Source organism: Manis javanica, chromosome 17 (genome assembly GCF_040802235.1).
Source record: "Manis javanica isolate MJ-LG chromosome 17, MJ_LKY, whole genome shotgun sequence".
In the NCBI taxonomy this organism is placed as follows: Eukaryota; Metazoa; Chordata; class Mammalia; order Pholidota; family Manidae; genus Manis; species Manis javanica.
In genome coordinates, this window is record NC_133172.1 from 14,240,654 (window position 1) to 14,261,128 (window position 20,475).

Sequence of the window (20,475 nt, forward strand, 5' to 3'; positions counted from 1 at the left end):
ACCTGGAGCCAGATGGTATTATGCTCAGTGAAATAAGCCAGGTGGAAAAAGACAAGTATCAAATGATTTCACTCATCTGTGGAGTATAAGAACAAAGAAAAATACTGAAGAACAAAACAGCAGCAGACTTACAGAACCCAAAAATGGACCAACAGTTACCAAAGGGAAAGGGACTGGGGAGGATGGGTGGGAAGGGAGGGACAAGGAGGAAAAAGGGGTATTACGATCAGCAGACATAATGTAGGGGAGGGCACAGGGAAGGCAGTACAACACAGAGAAGACAAGTAGTGATTCTAAAGCATCTTACTACGCTGATGGACAGTGACTATAATGGGGCGTGGTGGGGGGGGACTTGATGATGGGTGTAGTCTAGTAACCATAATGTTGCTCATGTAATTGCAGATTCATGATACCAAAATAAATAAATAAAAATAAAACACAGGACCACCAAAGAGAAACCTTCTCTGTGACCCAATCAAAAGACACAGTACGCAGCTGAAAAGGAAATAACTTCCTCACTAAATGAGTCCATGTGAAGTGAAGTCTTGCTCTTATTTTCACCTAAAGACACCTCTCATCTCTCCCCAACCTGGAATGCATCCTGTAGTCTTGGGAAACTGATCTCAAACATCAACCTCCTCATTTGGTTCCCTAAAACACAGCCACAGCTCCCCACTGCCCTCAGATAAAGAACAAGCTCCCTGGCCCTCTGCTCTAGAAGGGCACACTCCGCCCACTGCCTCTCCCTCTCATCCCACCTCTCCAGGATCCCCCTCTCAAATGCTGGGTCTCAGCCACACTGAACCACTTGTACCAAGTTCTCTCACCACTGTCCATCATCCATGCTGGTGCTCTGCACAGAAAGCCATTCTTCTCTGTCCCTCACTCATACTTCATCTAAATACCCCCCTTCCAGGAAATCATGCCTGCCCTCCTAACCTCCCCCACCAATGTCAGGCACAACCACTGGGCTCACAACCCTCTGAGCTTCCTCCATCACAGCTCTGACCACTGTGAGCTCCCTGAGAGCAGGGCACAGGCCCTCTTCAGGCCCTGCTGGGTCCCCAACACCACCCAGCCCAAGGATGGAAACAGAAGGTGACTTAAGAAACATCTGCTTAATACATAATCCTGAGTAGCCCACAATATCTCACATTTTAACAACTCAAACTACGACAGGATATAGCCTGATTTCTAGGAACCCTGTCATCATCCCCCTGGCTCAGCCTCAGCAAAGCCTTCTTTCTAAACCTGACTCCCCACTCTATGAGGACAGAGCTCCCTCTACTATCTTTGTGTTACCTCGGGGACTGAATGTGCTCTTACACCATCCTTCCTAAGCACCCCCTGAGGTTAACCATCTGTTTATAAAACTATCTCCACCCCAAAACAGAGAGCTCCACATGATTCCAACATGACAGGAACTCAAGAACACTTGCTGAATGAATGAATGAGACTACTGGGCCTGAGAACACTGAACCAGCTGATTTCTCCAACAGCATCCCATTACTTGGCATCCCTCCCTATCCACAGGACCAACATTCGGCTGTCTAAAAAGCCCATCCAGTTCTATCTGTGGCAGTGGGGGCAGGCCTCATACTGCCCTCCTGCCTCACCTGGTGACAGCAGACAAGCCAGCACATGAGTCAAGAGGCTGGTGTGGGTGTTGAGGAAGTGAGACTTGCACAGTGCAAACCAGACTGTCCCAGCCAGGAAAAGGAACTGGGGATCCTGGTCTCATTACTACCAGGCTTTAACCACAACCAAGTGTCTTGAAGTCATGAGTCACAGACACCAAGAACCCAGTGCTATAGCCCTTCTGGCTTCCCCACCACTTTGCCCACCCTACCATGACACCTCAATTCTACCAACTGTCCACTGACGACTCCCCAAAGGGCAGAACAACAACAGATAATCAAATGCCTACAGAAGGCAAGCAGGCAACACAGTAAGTGGGGCAGCTAATGGAAACCCATGGCACGCTCCATCTACCTGATGTTTCCTATGAAATACTTCCTTTTCTTAAATCAGGCATGATGATAAAAGGCAACTTTTATATACTGAGAATCAGAGAAAATTCCCAGTTCTAAAGAGGACTGCCACTTCTTGAGAGAGGAACCAGCGTAGAACAATCCTGGGTCTCAGGATGCAAGTCCCCTCCCATTTTCCCAGAAAAGCAGGAAATCTTGATTTTTATGTGACATCACCCTTACAAGTGCTGACTTAAGTTAATTTAGCTAACTTAAGAAATAAATTTACATTTCTGTAAGTCAAAGGAGTCATCTACAGCCATCCTGTCATCTTTTCATGAGTTTGAAACTGTTGCCTGCCATGTGTAAACTCCGTGAAAGCAGGGATTTGCTTTGCTCCACTCCCCAACATTTACAAAGTATCTGGAATATGGTAGATGCCCAAACTTTTTTTTGTTCAATAAATGATTAAGTCAGAAATAAGTAAAACAGGATTAACATTTAATAAAGGAATATTTGAAATCGGTTATGTCCCAAGAAAAGTTTATTTGGTTCCTGAAAGTGATATTTAACAGACCCAAAGCCAGAGTGGTCCTTCCAAAACATTAGATCCCATCCTTCCTTTGCTCAAAACCTTCTCATGGCTCTGTCTTGTTGGCAGCCGTGCTCAGAAAATAGCGCCCCATGCAGGGCAGCCGGAAGGCCCCGAACTTCCTAATGAGAAATCATCCCACACCACTAAACTACATGCTAATTGCGCCTTGGCATAAGGACCAATGAGACCCACCAAATGGTTATGCTAATAAGGCATATGGAGCCGCACCAACCAGGTCAGAGCATGAGAACTATATAAGCAAGCCTCTCCTTCCCCTCTGGGTCCTGCCCAACTCATTTGTTTCACAAAGAGCTGAAGAATAAAGCTTTCTGCAGAAGAATCCTGCTGTTGTTGCATGCTGTTCTTGCCGGCGAGGACAGGGCACGCGACAAGTGGTGCCGAATCCCGGGAACCAGAACATCACCGGCACAGGGAGGACCCTTCAGACATCTGGAGAGGATTCAGAACTGCAGGTCAGAAGAAAGCCCGGAGGGGTAAGTTCCGAGAGGCCCCTGCTTTTTAGGATAATGGTTGATGGTTCTCTGTAAATAAGGAGGCACCATGGGGAATGCACCGTCATTAGTCACGGCGCTGCAGACAGCTCTCAAAGAGCGAAACTTGAAGGTCTCCAGCAAAGTCTTAGGATCTTTTGTGAAGGAGATAGACCGTGTGGCCCCCTGGTTCATTTGTTCAGGGTCCCTCTCAATCCCGAGCTGGGACAAACTGGGGAAAGATCTTGATAGAGAGGAGGAGGAGGGTAGCCTGAGGGGAGGCACCAGGCCCCTCTGGAAACTGATTAGAGCTTGTCTGCAAGATGAGAGATGTGAAAAGGTAATAAAAGAAGGTCAGAGAGCATTGACAGATATCCAAGAGAGCATGTCAGAAACGGAACGGGAAACAGAGAGCGCGCGCGGCCGAAAAAAGGCCACAAAAACGAAGGTAAAGAAACCTCAGAGTGAGGGAGAAAGCCCGCCTAGGGCAAAAGTGAAAGAGCCCCGAGAAGCGAGTGACAATCGCCTCGGAGAAAATAGTAAATACCCCTGGAAAGAGTTGAGGGACCTCCAACTCTCCAATAGGGAATCTGAGGAGGAATTAACGTCCGCAGAGGAAGGGGAAGAAAATAAAACCGCAGAGTGTAGAAGTAAGGGAACCAGCAAAGTTGAAAAGCGGACCAAGGAAAAAATGAAAGCAGGGTGTCCCCCGACACCCTTTGCCCCGCCACCTTACGTGAGTGGCGCACTCTCCTTTTGCCACCCAGATACTCTTCAGGCAATTAGACAAATGTTTCCTGTATTTGAGGATAACGGTGTACGCTCTCACCAGCCCCTGAGCCATAAACAAGTTAAGGAGTTAGCAGAATCCGTTCGGGCTTATGGAGTCAGTGCTAACTATACCATAGCACAAGTTGAGAGATTAACAGAGACAGCCATGACACCCGCAGACTGGCAATATGTAACTAAGGCATGCCTTTCTAGTATGGGGCAATACATAGAATGGAAGGCATTGTGGCATGATATCAGCATGACCCAGGCACGCGCAAACGCGGCCGAAGGACAGCCTGCGTGGTCATATGATATGCTGACGGGCCAAGGACAGTGGGTAGCCGACCAGACCGCCTTCCCCTTACAGGTATATGCACAAATAAACACGTGCGCCGCCAAGGCATGGAAAGCCCTCACCAACAAAGGAGAAGTATCAGGCAATTTGACAAAAATTATTCAGGGGCTGAGCGAGCCATTTTCTGACTTTGTCGCTCGTATGATAGAGGCCGCAGGCAGAATATTTGGAGATCAGGAACAAGCAATGCCCCTAGTGGAGCAATTAGTATTTGAACAATGTACCAAGGAATGCAGACAGGCGATAACACCCTGGAAACAAAAAGGGATACATGCCTGGTTGAAAGCCTGTAGAGAAATAGGAGGGCCACTCACCAATGCGGGCCTAGCCGCGGCCATATTACAGAGCCACAAACAAGCCAGGATCACTAACAGAAGTATCAAATGCTTTCAATGCGGGAAATTAGGACATATAAAGAGAGAGTGTAGGAGCCCAGCTTCAGAACAAACAACCCAAAAGACCCCTGAGTTGTGCCCTAAGTGTAAGAAAGGCAGGCATTGGGCTAATGAGTGCCGGTCTATTAAAGATATAGAAGGGAAACCCTTAGAGTTGCCAAAAAACGCCCAGAGGGGCCCCCGTCACCAGGGCCCGCAAATATATGGGGCAACCAGCACGCAAGTGTCATTCGGGAACAACCAGGCCCCCCAAGGAGAGCCACTTCAGGTTCCGCGGGATTGGACATCCGTGCCACCACCAGAATAGTGTTGACTCCACAGATGGGAGTTCAGCCTATCCCTTCAGACTTTAAAGGCCCCCTACCACCAAATACCATTGGGTTACTCCTAGGGCGCTCTTCTGCTGCATTGAAAGGCCTGGTAGTTCATCCCGGAGTCATAGATCAAGATTATGAAGGACAGGTAAAAATCATGTGTTCGGCTCCCAGAGGAATCTATCCTATATCCCCGGGAGACCGCATAGCCCAGCTCTTAGTTTTACCTAGTCTCCACGCCAATTATCCTGCTACCAACACGGAGAGGGGAGAAAGGGGCTTCGGCTCCTCTGACTGGGATTCAGCCTTCATAGTATTAGATTTAGCAGACAGACCAAAATTAACTCTTCAAATAGAGGGAAAGAGCTTTGAGGGAATCCTAGACACTGGAGCAGATAAAAGTATTATCTCTGCAACCTGGTGGCCCTCCAAGTGGCCTGTGACCCAATCCTCACATTCATTACAAGGTTTAGGATATGAGTCAAGCCCTTCAATTAGTGCCAAACCATTGAAATGGCGAGCCCCTGAAGGACAAGAGGGTACAGTCACCCCTTATGTACTCCCTCTACCGGTCAATTTATGGGGGAGGGATGTCATGAGAGACTTAGGCCTCAAACTCATTAATGAATACTCCACCCCCGCCCAAGGCATGATGATGGACATGGGATACATCCCTGGCAAGGGGCTGGGGAAACACCAACAGGGACACATAGAGCCCATCCTGCCCAAAGTAAAGAATGACCGTCACGGCCTGGGTTTTTCATAGGGGCCATTGAAGATGCCATGCCCATACCTTGGCTCACAGAGGAGGCCGTATGGGTTCCTCAGTGGCCCCTATCCTCTGAAAAATTAGAAGCAGCTCATTGCTTAGTGCAAGAGCAGCTCCAAGTGGGACACCTAGAACCCTCTGTGTCCCCATGGAACACACCCATATTTGTAATCAGGAAAAGGTCAGGATCATGGAGGTTGCTTCATGATCTGAGAGCAGTAAATGCTCAAATGAGAATGCTTGGACCCGTACAACGGGGACTGCCACTCCTCTCTGCCTTACCCAAAGAATGGAAAGTGCTCATAATAGATATTAAAGATTGTTTCTTTTCTATACCTCTAAGCTCCAAGGACAGGGAAAGATTTGCTTTTACTTTGCCAGCTATTAACCATGAACAACCCGATGCCAGATTTCAGTGGAAGGTCCTCCCTCAAGGAATGGCAAATAGCCCCACCATATGTCAACTGTACGTTCAGCGAGCGCTAGACCCAATTCGTAAGACCTATCCCACGCTAAAGATCATCCATTACATGGATGACATCCTTCTTTGCTCCCCACAACCAGCGGAAATAGAAGAAGCATATATAGATCTCACTAGGTCCCTAGAAAATTGGAGACTGAATATAGCAAGCGAGAAGGTCCAAAAATCTAGTGTTAGCAAATTCCTAGGAGCAACCATTTACACAGATGTAATTTGCCCCCAAAAGCTTGAGATAAGACATAATCAATTGCGAAATTTGAATGACTTCCAAAAACTCCTAGGGGATATTAATTGGTTGCGCCCATACTTAAAGATACCCACCACTGAATTGACTCCACTATTTAAAACCCTAGAAGGAGACCCACAACTAACGTCACCGCGCTCCCTCACACCTGAGGCATTACAAGCCATCCGCAAAGTAGAACAGGCTTTGATGACAGCACAATTAAATAGAGTGCAATCGAATGAACCCTTTGAGTTGTGTGTCCTTCCCACCCCAGAGCTGCCAACAGCAGTCTTATGGCAGCACGGCCCACTGATCTGGATTCATCCCCAAGCCTCTCAGGCTAGGACAATAGAGTACTATCCAGCAGCCGTGGCCAAACTTGCTTTGAGAGGAGTAAAAACCTCCATGACACATTTCGGAGAGGCTCCAGCTAAAATTATAACCCCTTACAGCATAGAACAGATACAAGTATTATGTGCTATGAATGATGATTGGGCCATACTTGCTTACAGTTTCTCAGGAACCTTTGATAATCATTTCCCTAAACATCCCCTCATCAACTTCGCCAAAAATCATCTCCTAGTATTTCCTCGGGTCACTAGCCTAACCCCGCTGCCTCATGGAAAAACAGTTTACACGGACGGGTCTAAGACAGGCACAGGTGCCTATGTCCATGATGGCAAAGTTGTGACAAAAGGCTACACGCCTGACACTCCACAAATAGTGGAATGTCGCATAGTCTTAGAGGTCCTACAAATCTTTCCTGAACCTTTAAATATTGTGTCTGACTCCTGTTATGTAGTTAATGCAGTCAAATCTCTAGAAGTGGCCGGGCTAATCAAAGCGTCCAGCCCAGTAGCCACTTTGTTCAAACAGATACAATCAGCACTACTTCATAGGCAATCTCCTTTGTATATAACTCATATCAGAGCACATTCAGGCCTTCCCGGGCCTATGACCCAAGGCAACCACCTGGCAGACCTCGCAACCAGAAATATAGCTTTTCCCCTGCTAGACCCTATCACCACAGCTTCAAAATTCCATACACAATTTCATGTCACTGCCGAAACACTGCGCAAGCGGTTTAGCATAACCAGGGCCGAAGCTAGGAACATTGTCCTTAGCTGCCAACATTGCTGCAGCTTCCTTCCCACACCTCATGTTGGGATCAACCCCAGAGGTATTAGGCCTTTACAAGTTTGGCAAATGGATGTGACGCATATTTCGTCTTTTGGGAAACTGAAATATGTACATGTATCCGTGGATACTTGTTCAGGAGTCATCTTTGCCTCCCCATTGTCAGGAGAGAAAGCTTCCCATGTCATCCAGCACTGCCTTGAAGCTTGGAGCGCATAGGGGTTACCACAGATTCTGAAAACAGACAATGGCCCAGCCTATACCTCTACAAAATTTGCTCAATTTTGTCATCACATGGGGATAAAACATATCACTGGCCTTCCCTACAACCCACAGGGTCAAGAGATTGTGGAACGCGCGAACCGCACGCTCAAATCCTATTTACTTAAACAAAAAGGGGGAATTGAAGATATACCCCCCACACCAAAAACTGCCATAGCCCTAGCACTTTTCACTATAAATTTTTTGAATCTGGATGCTCAAAGCCATACAGCAGCGGATCGCCATAATCAGTGGCCAAAAGACCCACAAGAACTAGTAAAATGGAAGGACGTGTTATCTAACCAATGGAAGGGCCCGGATCCAATCATAATCAGATCCAGGGGAGCTGTGTGTGTTTTCCCCCAGGGTGAAGAAAATCCCTTCTGGATCCCAGAGCGCCTAACGAGGAAAGTCCTAAACAAAGGAGATGACTTCGCTGTACCTCCTGACCCTGCTCCTGACACTGGAGACCCCGACTCAGGGAGTATTGAGATGGGGAATCCTGTCTGCCTTTCCTAAGCCTATGCCTGTCCGTTTCAATGCAGCCGTTTTTCCGCGCTTTTTCACTACCAATACTAGTATGAACTTGCCCTACTTAGTTAAAGACACCCTAGTAGCTCCCCTGGGAGAAAACCGATCCTTCGTAACTAATGGGTCATTATGCTTCACCACTCAGAATCTAGCTGGCTGTATCTCCCTGAAACGGAGGAAATACGGATGGTTCAGTGACATAATTCTAGAGGCCAGTAGCCTCCCCGTTATGTCAGCTAAATTTGAAGGGCCTAATAAGGAAGGGAGCCCGTCCTATAAGAACATGACTATCCACCAGATGGTTCTCTGGATCAATGGCACATTTGTACACTCTCCCAGGAACAATTCCACCGAAAGGCCTCGTCAACCCAAATATGCCTCCCATTGTGTGGGCGACTATGAGGGAGAGCTGTGGCCCTGGACTGACTGTCAGTCAACTGTAGTAACGTGGGCAACTGAGAGGCAGGAGTTTACCATCTCCCCAGATATGGAGGGACGGCCAGCCAATGAGGCTTGGTGGCCAGTAAAGGTGCTCGAAGGCGAGTTTCGTCAGCAGCTGAGCATGAACCCCTTCCATAAATGGATGCTGTGTGGAGTCAATGGCTCGTGTACCGACCTCTCCCCCTTTTCCGCCCTCCAGGGTGGGGGAATCGGTGTAAAAAATATCACCTTTTGGTGCGAGAATAACCACATGCGCGCACACTGGAACATGATCATGACCCATAACAACGAGAACTACACGTGTTCAGCAAAATCAGGTCCAGAGTCACCTAATTCCCTTTTTCCACCTTCTCCAGTATGCGTATACCCCCCATTTCTGTTTATCTTATCCAATAGTAGCTTTGACTCCTGCTCCAATGAAACCTGCTTTCTGTCTCAGTGTTGGGATGCGCGTAACTTTACCAATGCTTTGGTAGTCCGCATCCCCCGTTGGGTCCCTGTTCCCGTAGACGCCCCTAACACCATGACTCTGTTTCGAGAAAGGCGCGATTTCGGTGTTACAGCCGCCATAGTGCTCCTGATCTCCGCGACCGCGGTCGCAGCCACCGCCGCTGGTATAGCTTTAGACACCTCCATCAAATCGGCTACAGAGCTCAATAACCTTGCAGCCTCAGTAGCTTCTGCCCTGGACCAACAGTCCACACTTGATGGCAAACTGAAAGGAGGAATAATGATCCTCAATCAACGCATAGATCTCGTGGAGGAACAAATGGAGGTGCTCTGGCAAATGGCCCAGTTGGGATGTGAGCGGAAATATCGTGCCCTCTGCATCACTAGCATTCAATATAAAAATTTTACACGGGCAGCTAATCTGTCACGAGACCTGTCCCAGTATCTTTCAGGAAACTGGTCCCAAGACTTCGATGGGACACTAGAGGAGCTGCGGCGAGAAATTATCCACATCAACTCCACCCGTCTAGATATCTCCGTAGCGGAAGGACTCTCTTCCTGGTTCCTCAGAGCTCTCTCCCACGTCAAGGAGTGGGCGGGCATGGCTGGGATGGGCGTGTTCCTGCTTGGAGGTCTCATGCTCTTACTCTGGTTGTTATGTAGACTCCGCAACCAACATAAGCAGGACAAGGTGATCCTTGCTCAAGCCCTAATGGCGATAGACGTTGGCGCCTCTCCCCAAGTGTGGCTCAACATGCTTAAGAAGGAAGCTCGGCTTTAGCTTGAGGTAGCTCTTGCACCCTGAGCCCATGTGGCACTGCACCAGGCCCGAGTACCTCAATGCTTAATCACAGCTTTCTTTAAGAAGCTCATGGTGCAAGAGGGTTGAGAAAAAGGGTCCAAACCCTTTGTACCAAGCGGTCCCAACGCCAGCCAGAGGATGCGAGGCAAAGCACTGCAAGAGGTCTTGGACCCCTCTGAGAGGCATGCCTGACTGCATAGGGGTAGATGCCCAGAACCCCTCTCCAAAAAGGGGGCATCAGGAAGTATGATGGAGGTCAGGCCTCTGTCTCTGCCTCTGCTGGCAAGTTCCGCCTTGAGCTTCTGTTAGACAAAAAAGGGGGAGATGTTGGCAGCCGTGCTCAGAAAATAGCGCCCCATGCAGGGCAGCCGGAAGGCCCCGAACTTCCTAATGAGAAATCATCCCACACCACTAAACTACATGCTAATTGCGCCTTGGCATAAGGACCAATGAGACCCACCAAATGGTTATGCTAATAAGGCATATGGAGCCGCACCAACCAGGTCAGAGCATGAGAACTATATAAGCAAGCCTCTCCTTCCCCTCTGGGTCCTGCCCAACTCATTTGTTTCACAAAGAGCTGAAGAATAAAGCTTTCTGCAGAAGAATCCTGCTGTTGTTGCATGCTGTTCTTGCCGGCGAGGACAGGGCACGCGACACTGTCTCACTCAATTAAGGACAAATTCCTTATCACAGCCTTCAAAATCCTGTATGATCTGGCTCCTGTTAATTCTTCATTGCCCTCACTCTAATCCAGCCAGACCAAGTCCTTGTTACTTCTTGAACGCTACAGACATGCTCCTAACTTTGCTCCCTGTTTTCCCTTACTGGAACTCTTTTCTTCCATATGACATAACTCACTCCTTCACCACCACCAAGTCCTTCCACATGTCACCATCTCAAGATTTACCATGATCACCCCATTTAAAGTGCAACCAAGACTCCCTATTCCCCTTTTTTTCTGATTCCCTTCTAGCTCACTTAGGACATGATTTATTTATCAGTTATGTTTATTACATGACCAGGGCAAAGATTTTTAAAACCTGCTTTGTTTACTGGTGTAGCCCACGGGCAAAGAACTGGGCCTAGCACACAGTAGGCACTAAAAATAAATTTCCACAATGACTGAGGACACCTAAAAGTAAAAGTTAATACATGCCAAGTCCTTTAAACACATCACCTCTTATCTCACTGTATCTGGACCGTCTCTAGCCTCCAGTACCTGCCCCTCTGCTTGCCTACTTTTCTCTCTCTCTCTCCCGATACCGGGGAGCTCCCAAAGGCCAGAGCTCGCTCTGCTCCCCTCTGAGCTCCCACAGGGGCCTACCTGTCCTGGTCCTGTCCCCACGGGCAATGCCTCCCCCAGCGTCCCAGGCACAGACCTCGGGCTCCTCGCCGTCACTGCTGCGCTCACTATCCTCCTCTTCGGAGAAGTTGCTGTCCTCGCTGTCCGACATTTCTGCTCTTGCAAAAAAAGACGGCGACCTCAGCGCGTCCCTCAATCCCAAGCCTCAGTTTCCCCGCCAGTTCCCGAGAAGAAACTCTTTCAGCGCACTTCCGGCAGCCTCGTCTGACAACCGTGAACCCGAAAGGGGACCTCCCCGGGGACACCCCCACTCCAGAGTCCCTGAATCCAGCCTCTACACCTCCCTGACCCCCGGGGACCCCCGGGCCTGCCACCTCCGCATTCGACTCACCCTTCACCGGTCCGGTTGCAGCTTTGCCTCCGGTACCAGATGTTCACACGACGCCTCGCTGGGACTAACGTGCCTTCTCGCGAGAACCTACTCGTTGGTCTCGCCTAACGCGATATTTCCGAGGCTCGCCCAGGGAGCGCAGTTCCAGGAAGCCATCTTGAGAGTGGCATGACGCGTGGGTCTCTCATCTTTGGAGGGTCAAAGAAAGTAGAACTATTTCCCCCTCAGACCTGGCCTCTTCCAACCCGGAATTCGTGCTTGTGTTTATTCCACATTGCTACTGCAGTATGCCAAACCGTGAGGAATTAGCAAGTAATAATTAGCAAATAATAACAAATTAGCAAATAAATCAGACTATCTCATAGGCTCTCTAAAATATTCCCAGGAGGTAAGTACCCCAATTTCGCAGAAGAGAAAACTGAAGCGCAGAAAAATACACCAACTGGAACGTGGCAGACCGAGTGTCCTCTCCCTGTGCATCCTTCAAAGCTCATACTGGAGACTTTGGGTGACCCCTCCCCACAAAGCCCTTGTTTCCCTTAACAGTCTCCCTAAGTTGATTTAAATGTAAACTTAAGTATTAGTAATTATTTGTCAGCGAGGGGGTAGAGAATCAGGCATGAGAGGGAGATATGAAAAACTAACTTGATGAAGGAAAACAAAGTCAGAAGCTTTAGAACACATTGCTAAAATTTCTTGCGTAAGCATTGAGCCAGCTGGATTCAATTTACAAAAATTTAATATACACGTAGTTACAGGCTAATGTGGTGAGGTTGGGTCAGCAGCTGCTCATAAGACAGCTACCAGGGAGTGAATATACCACAGGTGCATCTCTGCATAAGCTCACGTTCCCTGATCCAACAATCCCAGATTGAACCCACGACAGATTGGGGGGTGACTAGGTACTCTATAGAAATGTTTCCCCTTCTATCAAGTTGATTCCTTTAAAAAGCAGCTCTTTAAAATAGGATTCCACATCTAAAATGCCTATTGACATTGCTGCAGGAAAATATGCACAGGAAAGAGAGGAAAGAGTAATTTTCTCCCCGTAGAAAATTCTTCCTTGGTGGTCCTCAACTCTTAATGCTAACAGCACATAAGACTACTTGAGAAGATAAGTGAGTGAGAAATGTGTACCTGTTCCAAACAGGAAACCGCCCAATGCCCACCATGAGAAGAATGGATAAGCGAATTGGGCTACATCCATCCAAAGGAATAGTGATAAACTGTTGATACACATGAATGGATCTCAAAAATGTGCTGAGTGAAAGAAGCCAGACAGTAGGATATGTACATTATGATGTCATTCATATAAAACTAGAGGAAGCAAAATTAATCTATACAGACAGATTAGTGGGTGTTTAGGGCTGGAGATGGAGATTAGGAAGGGGCTGGGAAAGGACATGAAGGAATGCTTTGGGGTGATAGAAATGTGGCATTTGTCAGAACTCACTGCACCAAAGATTTAAACTGGGTACCTTTTACTGCTAAATTATACCTTAGTAAAGTACAGATATTCAGAATCCAGCAGGGACCAATTATCAAATTCTCTGGGTTGGGGCCTGGCTGTCAGTATTACTTACTTGAAAGTTTTCCACACAAGCCCCCTGTAATTACTCCAAGGGTTTGGCCGGAAGTTGAGGGACAGGTCTCTGGGGATGTCCTTCACAGGGCCCTGGCCAATCACCCACAGCCTGGACCCTAGGGCATCCAACAGACGCTGTAGCCTGAACACAGCAGTACCCATGGATGGGCCCTCTTCAAAACCAACCACTGACAGCTCCAGCTGAAAGCAGCCTAGAGCCTCAGCAGGACACACCTGTGGGGACCGAGTGACATGGTGTCTCTGGGCAAGGGCTTGATCCCAAATTTGCATCTTGAGGGTTTCTGACTTGTGGCCTGGGACAAGCGCCTTCACCTCTTTTCCTCATCTGTAAACGTTGTTCTGAATAACCCCTACTTACCTTCAGGGCTGACACTACCCCAATACCTTACCTGCATACATTAGAAAATTCACTCCTTCCTTTAAACTCAGATTGTGTTGATTTTATTAGAACGAGATACTTTACTGCCATCTGCTGGAAATAGACTAATATGTCCAGAATGTGAACACTGTCCTTGTAGATGTTGGATCTTTGTGCACCATACAACCTTCACATCCGTACCTCATGGCCTTAGGTCAGAGGGTCAGCGTGAAGAGTAAATAAGTTAATACACTTAAAGCATGAGGACCAGTACCTGGAAAAGAGTAAACACTATTTAAGTGGAGCTACAATCATCATTTGTTACTATAATGTGCCAGTAACTGTTCTAAGTGGCAGAAAAGCAGTGAAAAAAAAAATGTATTTGTGAAAGCTGGGGGCTGGGTCAGGGGCTAGATAGCCAGGACATCAGCCCCACTGCTTCCTGCCCCCAACATACATACGTTTTGAGCTTAGCATATTCTCTCTAAACTTCCAACTTCAGTAAGGAGCTAATGAAATACCAAGAGATCATCTGGGGTGTAGACAGAGCCATAGTTTTTGTTACCCTAAAATTTTAAGGTAGGGAGATTAATCAGGTCTTGGAGTGAGAAGGCCTGACTCTTCCTCACACATGGCCCCCACCCTGCCTCCTCCTGGCCCATCTGCCCGGGCCTTACCAGCATCTTCATGATGACAACAAGGAAGTAGAAAGGCTCCTCAAGACAGAGGGGTGGTCCTAGGACCCAAGGACCACACCAGCAGGAGGATGGTCCAGAGAGGCCACATGGGCACCCTTCTTGCTCCCAGGCTTTCTCTGGTCCTGGAAGCAAGAGGTACCGAGACAGGGATCAAGTTGGAAGACTGGAGTGGGTGAGGAGTGTCCTCCCTGGCAAAGCTCCACTCAATCCACAGATACTCAGGAAATGTTCTCCAAGAGGCCAGGGAAAATAGTGACTGTAGAATAGGGAGTTTCTAGGTCAAAGAATTCCCCGACCCCACCTCCTCGAGGATACAAGACTTAGCAAGGGTGTGAGGGTCAGCCTAGAGACACTGGAGTTTGGAAGCCTCCCCATCCCCTGAAACAGACCCTGAGAACAGGGTGAGAGCGTGTGGATGTGTGGATCCTGTGGTTTGTCTCTCTTCCTATTGGAAAGCAGCTGCGTCAGGCCTCACCTGTGTCTGCATGTGTGTATTTGAGGGGCTTTGCTCTCCTTTCTACTATTTCTGTCTCAAATATCTTGAAATCTCCGTGCTTTCCTATACCTGTCTGCTTTCTCTGAGGGCTGGCCTCTCTGCCTCTGAATCTCTGTCACTAGCGTTTTCTGGGTCCGTCTCTGACCCTGGTCTCTCTTCTTTCTCCTCATCTCCATGTGTGGCTGTCTCTCCTCTGTGTCAGCCTCTGGGTTCTCCCTTCCTCTCTCCCCCTTGCTCCCTCTCTCACCCTTTTAGAACTGGACTCTGGGCTGGAGGATTCCCCACTTTGGCCCCAGACCCACTAACCAATCTCCATCTGGTCTTCCCCCTCCAGGCAGGAGATGAGCCACAATGCCCCGATGAACTTTGGACCCCAGGCCCAATGCTGCTAGGGAAAGTGAGGTGACTGTGGGCTCCCTGTGGCCCTGAGAGAGGAACCTCTTTGGCTGGAAAGGGTACATCGTGAGTAGGGGGGAGCAAGGGGGCAACCCAGCCCCAAAGTTCCTCAGATAGGGTTGGGGAGGATGGGGATGGAGAATTCTGTAGGGAGGGACCTGGAGAGGAGGGTAATTTGGGGAGGAAAATGAGATGACTTAGGGGACTATGGAGAAAGGGGATTCTAGAGTAGGGACCCTGGGAGGGCGGATTCTGAAAGAAGGGTTTTTAAGGAGTGCAGGGGCTTAGGGGAGGAAAATTCCAAGGGAGGCAGTTGCTGGGGAATTCTGGAGGAGGGGTATTCTAGGGGTAGTGGGTCCTGAGGAGAGGAGGGTTCTGTAAGGAACCATTGGGGCAGAAGGCCCTTGAATGAAAGGAGATTCAGGGAAAGAGGGAGTCTGGGGTGAGGGCTGGGAAGACGGGGGGGTTGGGGAATGGGCCTCTGGGAGGAGGAGACTCTAAAAGGAAGATTCCTTTGGTAAAAGAAGATTCTGGAGGAGGGGATGCAACGAGGAAAAGTATCTGGGAGAGGGTTCTGGAAGGAGGTGGGTTCCAGGGGGTAGGATTGTGAATCCTAAATCTGGGAACCTTGCCTGACTTTTTACTGTGGGTTTCTCAGCGGATTTTCTGATGGAAGGAGGAGGGCTGGGGGAGGAGGGGATCTAGATGGGAGAATGATTTCAGGTGCTGAGGAGATAGGAGGGACCTCTTCATTGGAGAATCAACTTTGGGGGTTGGGTAGGGGTAGGGAAATTATTAAAGAACTTTAATGCAATTGAGAACCAGAGGTGACCGTTGTGGACCAAGGACGTGAAGAGCCGATCTTCCATTTTCTTTCCAGTCCGCGCTAAACAAGCTTCAGGCCCCGCCCATCACGCTCCTGGGCCCCACCTTCTGGCCGCCAACCCGAAGTCCCGCCCCCTGGCTACAACATGAGCCGTAAAGCTCCCTGCTGTCGCGACGCAGAGTTCAAGGCGCCTGCGCAGACCCTGAAAAGCGGCTGTGGTGGCCCCGCGCCTTCCTTTTCCGGTTGGCCACGCGTTGAGGAACTCTAGTGCGCAACCGGAGCCATGCCGTCCAAGGGCCCTTTGCAGTCCGTTCAGGTCTTCGGACGCAAGGTAGGCCGGGAGCCCGATGGAAGTGGCTGGGGAAGGTCGAGGTTCCGAATAGGCCCACGGGCAGGGGTCTGGGGGTCCATCTGGGAGCCGGGTTCCGAAGCTCACATGGTTCCACTCTGTCCTCTCTCACCTTCCACAGAAGACGGCTACAGCCGTGGCGCACTGCAAACGCGGCAACGGCCTCATCAAGGTGAACGGACGGCCTCTGGAGATGATCGAGCCGCGCACGCTGCAATACAAGGTGCTGGGGTTGAGGACGGGCGTTCGGGTTGGACAGCTTTGGAGACAAGTTGATATAAGTGGGTTCCCAGAGTTCGTTGTTCTTGGGAAGATGAGGAATCTGGTATCAGCAATGGGATGTTTAGAAGCTGAATTGGGAGTAGAGAGGTGTGGAGCATTTGGTGATGTAGGTAGGTTTGGGGGATTCAGAGGGTACGATAAAAGTTTGAGAGTGAAGACGTGGATTTTGAAAAAAACTGGAAAGTTTGGAAGCTCGCTCAATTGGGTACTGGATGGCAAGGGGTTTACCAGTTTATGCCGCCTGATTTCTTGCAGTAAGTTAGTGGAGGGCGTGTGTCATGTTTACAACTTTGTTTCCATTTCTAGAGTATGTGCTTCAGGACAGGAATCAGTGTTTTGTTCTTTGAAACGTTGCATTTAAAGCAGAGCCTAGATATTGGTGGTACTCAGTGTTAGAAAGGGACAGAATTTAGTTAGGTTTGTTTTGCTTTGCTGTGAAAGGGTTTCCTCATCCACCTCTTTCAGTTTCTTTGGCTCACAGTGGCAAAGATTGGAGTCTTGATTTCTGCCTCGTCCAGCCTTGTTACTTAAGGCAAGGCATTGGGGTCATTATTTGTAAAATGGGGATAATTTCTACTCTGAAGGGCTGTTGGGAGGATAAATTAGGTCCTCTGTGTAAGCTTCTTGGCATGTATGAGAATGAATTTGTTTCTTAAAGTTCCGTTTAAATGTGAAGAATTGACAACTGTATTGCATGGTTACTTGGAATTTAATAAAAGACTGTCTGAGATACCTTTGCAAATACTGGGTACTGTGGCCTACATTCACTGATTGTCAGTTTACTTGAAGGCCTTATATGTTCAGCCTGTATTGAGTGGTGGGGACACAGCAGTGACCCAAATAGCCCAGGCCCTGCCTTCACATGGCTCCCAATCTAGTGGGGGAGATGGACTGGACCCCATACTGGACACCTCCAAAGTAGTCAGGGCTGAGATCAGGGAACCCAGAGAAGGCTCTGGCACAAACCTGGGTGGAAGGGTCAGGGCAGGGATTGGGTTGGGGTGGAGTGGGTGGGATGGGAAGAGACCTGTAATAGGTAAAACAAAAGTATTTGGATACATAAGTCTAAGGCAAGCAGAAGTTGGCACAGGTTGTAGTGTAGCTGTAATTGCTCTGAAAATCTGTGTGGCTCAAAGGAAGGGCAGGAGAGCTCAGGTGGGGAACCCAGAAAACCTACTTCATAGCTTGGGATTGGCTTTTCACTGTTAAGAGACCACACTGTTGGCTGCAAAGGTTTTCCTTAGTTTGAGCTACAGCACCAGCATTCTAAGAACTAACCAGTTTTAGATATGGGGAACTTGAGGTCCAGAGAGAGACACAAATAGGCAATCCAGCTCAGGCTGCCTACAGCAAACTCATCTGTCTGAATCCTCTGCTCTCCGGGCTGTGCAGAGGGGCCTGCAGTGACAGCCTAATAACCCTTTTCCGTTAATGATTGGAGGCCAGCAGGGGCAGAAGCTATGTGGAGGAATGCTGCCCAGATTTGTGTTCTAAAATCCTCTCGTTCTCCTGTTGCTAGCTACTGGAACCTGTTTTGCTTCTGGGCAAAGAGCGATTTGCTGGTGTGGACATCCGAGTCCGAGTGAAGGGTGGTGGTCATGTGGCCCAAATTTACGGTGAGTCCCAGGAATTGGGTGGGCAGCAGTTCTGAGAACAAGGTCCTGCTCGGCTTTCACAGAACTGATGTACCCTTGTGTGTGTTTTCCTCACAGCAATCCGCCAGTCCATCTCCAAGGCCCTGGTGGCCTATTACCAGAAATGTGAGTGAGTGGGCCCTTCCCACTGAGTGGTCGGGTGGGGATAAGCTAAGGACCAACTGGCATTTCTCCCCAGAGAACAGGATTCGTCCATGGTTATCTAAATCTTCACCCCTCCTCTCCCCAGATGTAGATGAGGCTTCCAAGAAGGAAATCAAAGACATCCTCATCCAGTATGACCGGACCTTGCTGGTGGCTGATCCCCGTCGCTGCGAATCCAAAAAGTTTGGAGGTCCTGGTGCCCGTGCTCGCTACCAGAAATCTTACCGATAAGCCTATCATGAAGATCAGGATTTGCCTTTATAATAAATGATGGTGTAGGATTTTAAGGTTTCAAGGACTATGCTGTCGTCTCATCTTTAGTGACTCTGACTAAAGGGAATGCAAGAAACCTACCTGCTGCCCCCCCGCCCCCGCAGCCCATTGCCAATCTGAGTTTTAAGCCTTCCCAGAGCTTCCAGATTAGTGTGGATGGGTTAGGAGAGGCTAGTGGGGGCAGAACCCAGTTTCAGTCTCCCCGTCCCTCCAGTAGAGTCCATTGTGCAGGCACAGCTGGGGTGGGGAGGTTCTGTCCTTGGGAGTTTCTTCCCACCCCTGCCTTGCCTTTGCTGCTTTTTAATGGTGTCAGGAAGAGCGGGGCAAATGTATAAGGTCAATCATCTGGGTAGATGAAGTCTAATTTAAGGGCTGGAATGGGGAAAGGAATTTTCCTGTCAACCTGTAGTGTAGATGGTAGGACTGAGAGCTTGGGGTAGAGGTCTGTAACCCCCATGATGGGTGGGATTCCCCATCTGGCTTCATCCTTCAGGGCCTTAATGCCTTACCTTATGGCAAAAGGCCACCTATGGCCTTAAGGGAGGTCCCTGTTACGTTCAGTGTGGCAACTGTCTTCATGGGGCTTGGATTGTCCAGAGGACTTGTTCTATCTGTTGAGCCTGATGTGTAAGATCTAGCATATCGTTAGCACTCAGTTGCTACCACAGGGCTACACAGGTGATGGAACCTTTCCATCGTCTTAAGGTCCTGTAGGACAGCACTAGCATGTGTTTGGGGAAGTTGCCTTCAGTTTTGTCTTTTAATTTTTATAGGAAGGTGGGGAGCTTCACTGGGGTGGGAAGGGCCTCTTGGCTTCCATATAGCCTTTGCAGCTGACCTGGATACCTCAGCCACTTGCCCCCAAGTGGGGTCCCACACCACCCACCCTGCTGGGAGTACTGGTGGGAACATGCAGCACCTGAACATTGATCAAGGGGGTGAAGGTGCACGAATTTCTGTAGAATGAACTTGACATTCACTGTCATTGCCCTTTTTGTATCTGCCCTACCCTGTGCAGTAGGGCTGCCAAGCTGGGGTGCACAGATAACATCCATCATCAAGAAAAGTTCTATAGAATAGCACTGATCTACAGAGAATACACAAAAGTGTCTTGAACAGATGGAGGGGTTGAGAGCATCAAGAGGGTGCCAGGCTAGGCATGTGTAACATGATTCCCCTGTGAGGGTGATGAGAATCATGTTAGATGAGAAAACTAGCCTACTGGCAAAATGCTGCTCACCTTTTTCTTTGGAGTTTGGGTTAACTGGGTTTGGCTGGCAGTGACCTCAACATCCCAGGGCAGGCAGCAGGCAACCACCTTCACCCTTTTCGAGCCTGACTTAGCTAAAGAGGACTAATGCTAAGACAGCCTACAACAGGCCAGCAGGAAAAGTGCTGCTGAGCACGCACAAACCACCACAAAGCAGAGGTAGGAGTTGGGTGGAATTCAGGGGTGGGGACCAGGAGGAGGGGCTGAGGGAAGCGTGGTGCCCATGGATTTCCCACAGGGACCAGAGGCCCTTACTGAGGCTCCCGGCTCCCTCTGAGAGAGGCCCAGCTGGAGCCTATCTGGAGAGAGGGGCTCACGGACTTGAGACCTTTGAGTAGAACAGCCCTTTTCCCCTCCCTGCCGCCTCCTCAAATACCGGGAATTCCGAAACTGTGGGGAGCCCAGTTAGGGCTGGCTGGAAACTTCACTCAGCCGG

At 49.1% G+C, this 20,475-nt stretch overlaps 2 protein-coding genes across 4 annotated transcripts in view; one reads left to right on the forward strand and one right to left on the reverse strand.

The window, feature by feature from the left end:
* Positions 1-11,837, reverse strand: part of SUPT5H (SPT5 homolog, DSIF elongation factor subunit) — a 32,032-nt gene extending 20,195 nt beyond the window's left edge. For 2 of the 3 annotated variants that reach the window (XM_017656408.3, XM_017656406.3), the window contains exons 1-2: positions 11,687-11,837; positions 11,372-11,448 (exon numbers count right to left, since the gene is read on the reverse strand). In XM_017656408.3, coding sequence (XP_017511897.3) covers positions 11,372-11,446 — 75 coding nt within the window. In that variant the 5' untranslated portion in view covers positions 11,447-11,448; positions 11,687-11,837. Of the gene's footprint in view, positions 1-11,371; positions 11,454-11,686 lie in introns of all 3 variants that reach the window. The other variant, XM_017656407.3, reaches the window with a different exon arrangement.
* Positions 11,838-16,237: 4,400 nt separating this feature from the next.
* Positions 16,238-18,787, forward strand: RPS16 (ribosomal protein S16). The gene is made up of 5 exons (XM_017656405.3): positions 16,238-16,397; positions 16,537-16,638; positions 18,217-18,313; positions 18,410-18,457; positions 18,582-18,787. The coding sequence occupies exons 1-5, from the start codon at positions 16,350-16,352 to the stop codon at positions 18,725-18,727; spliced, it is 441 nt and encodes a 146-aa protein (XP_017511894.1). The 5' UTR covers positions 16,238-16,349; the 3' UTR covers positions 18,728-18,787.
* Positions 18,788-20,475: the final 1,688 nt, after the last annotated feature.

What these genes read in the sequence shown, in the direction of transcription:
- RPS16 (XM_017656405.3), top strand. Translation starts at nt 16,350, where the DNA reads ATGCCGTCCAAGGGCCCTTTGCAGTCCGTTCAGGTCTTCGGACGCAAG. An exon ending in TTCAGGTCTTCGGACGCAAG is followed by an intron (nt 16,398 to 16,536) that starts GTAGGCCGGGAG and finishes CACCTTCCACAG; the next exon opens with AAGACGGCTACAGCCGTGGC. An exon ending in TCATGTGGCCCAAATTTACG is followed by an intron (nt 18,314 to 18,409) that starts GTGAGTCCCAGG and finishes TTTTCCTCACAG; the next exon opens with CAATCCGCCAGTCCATCTCC.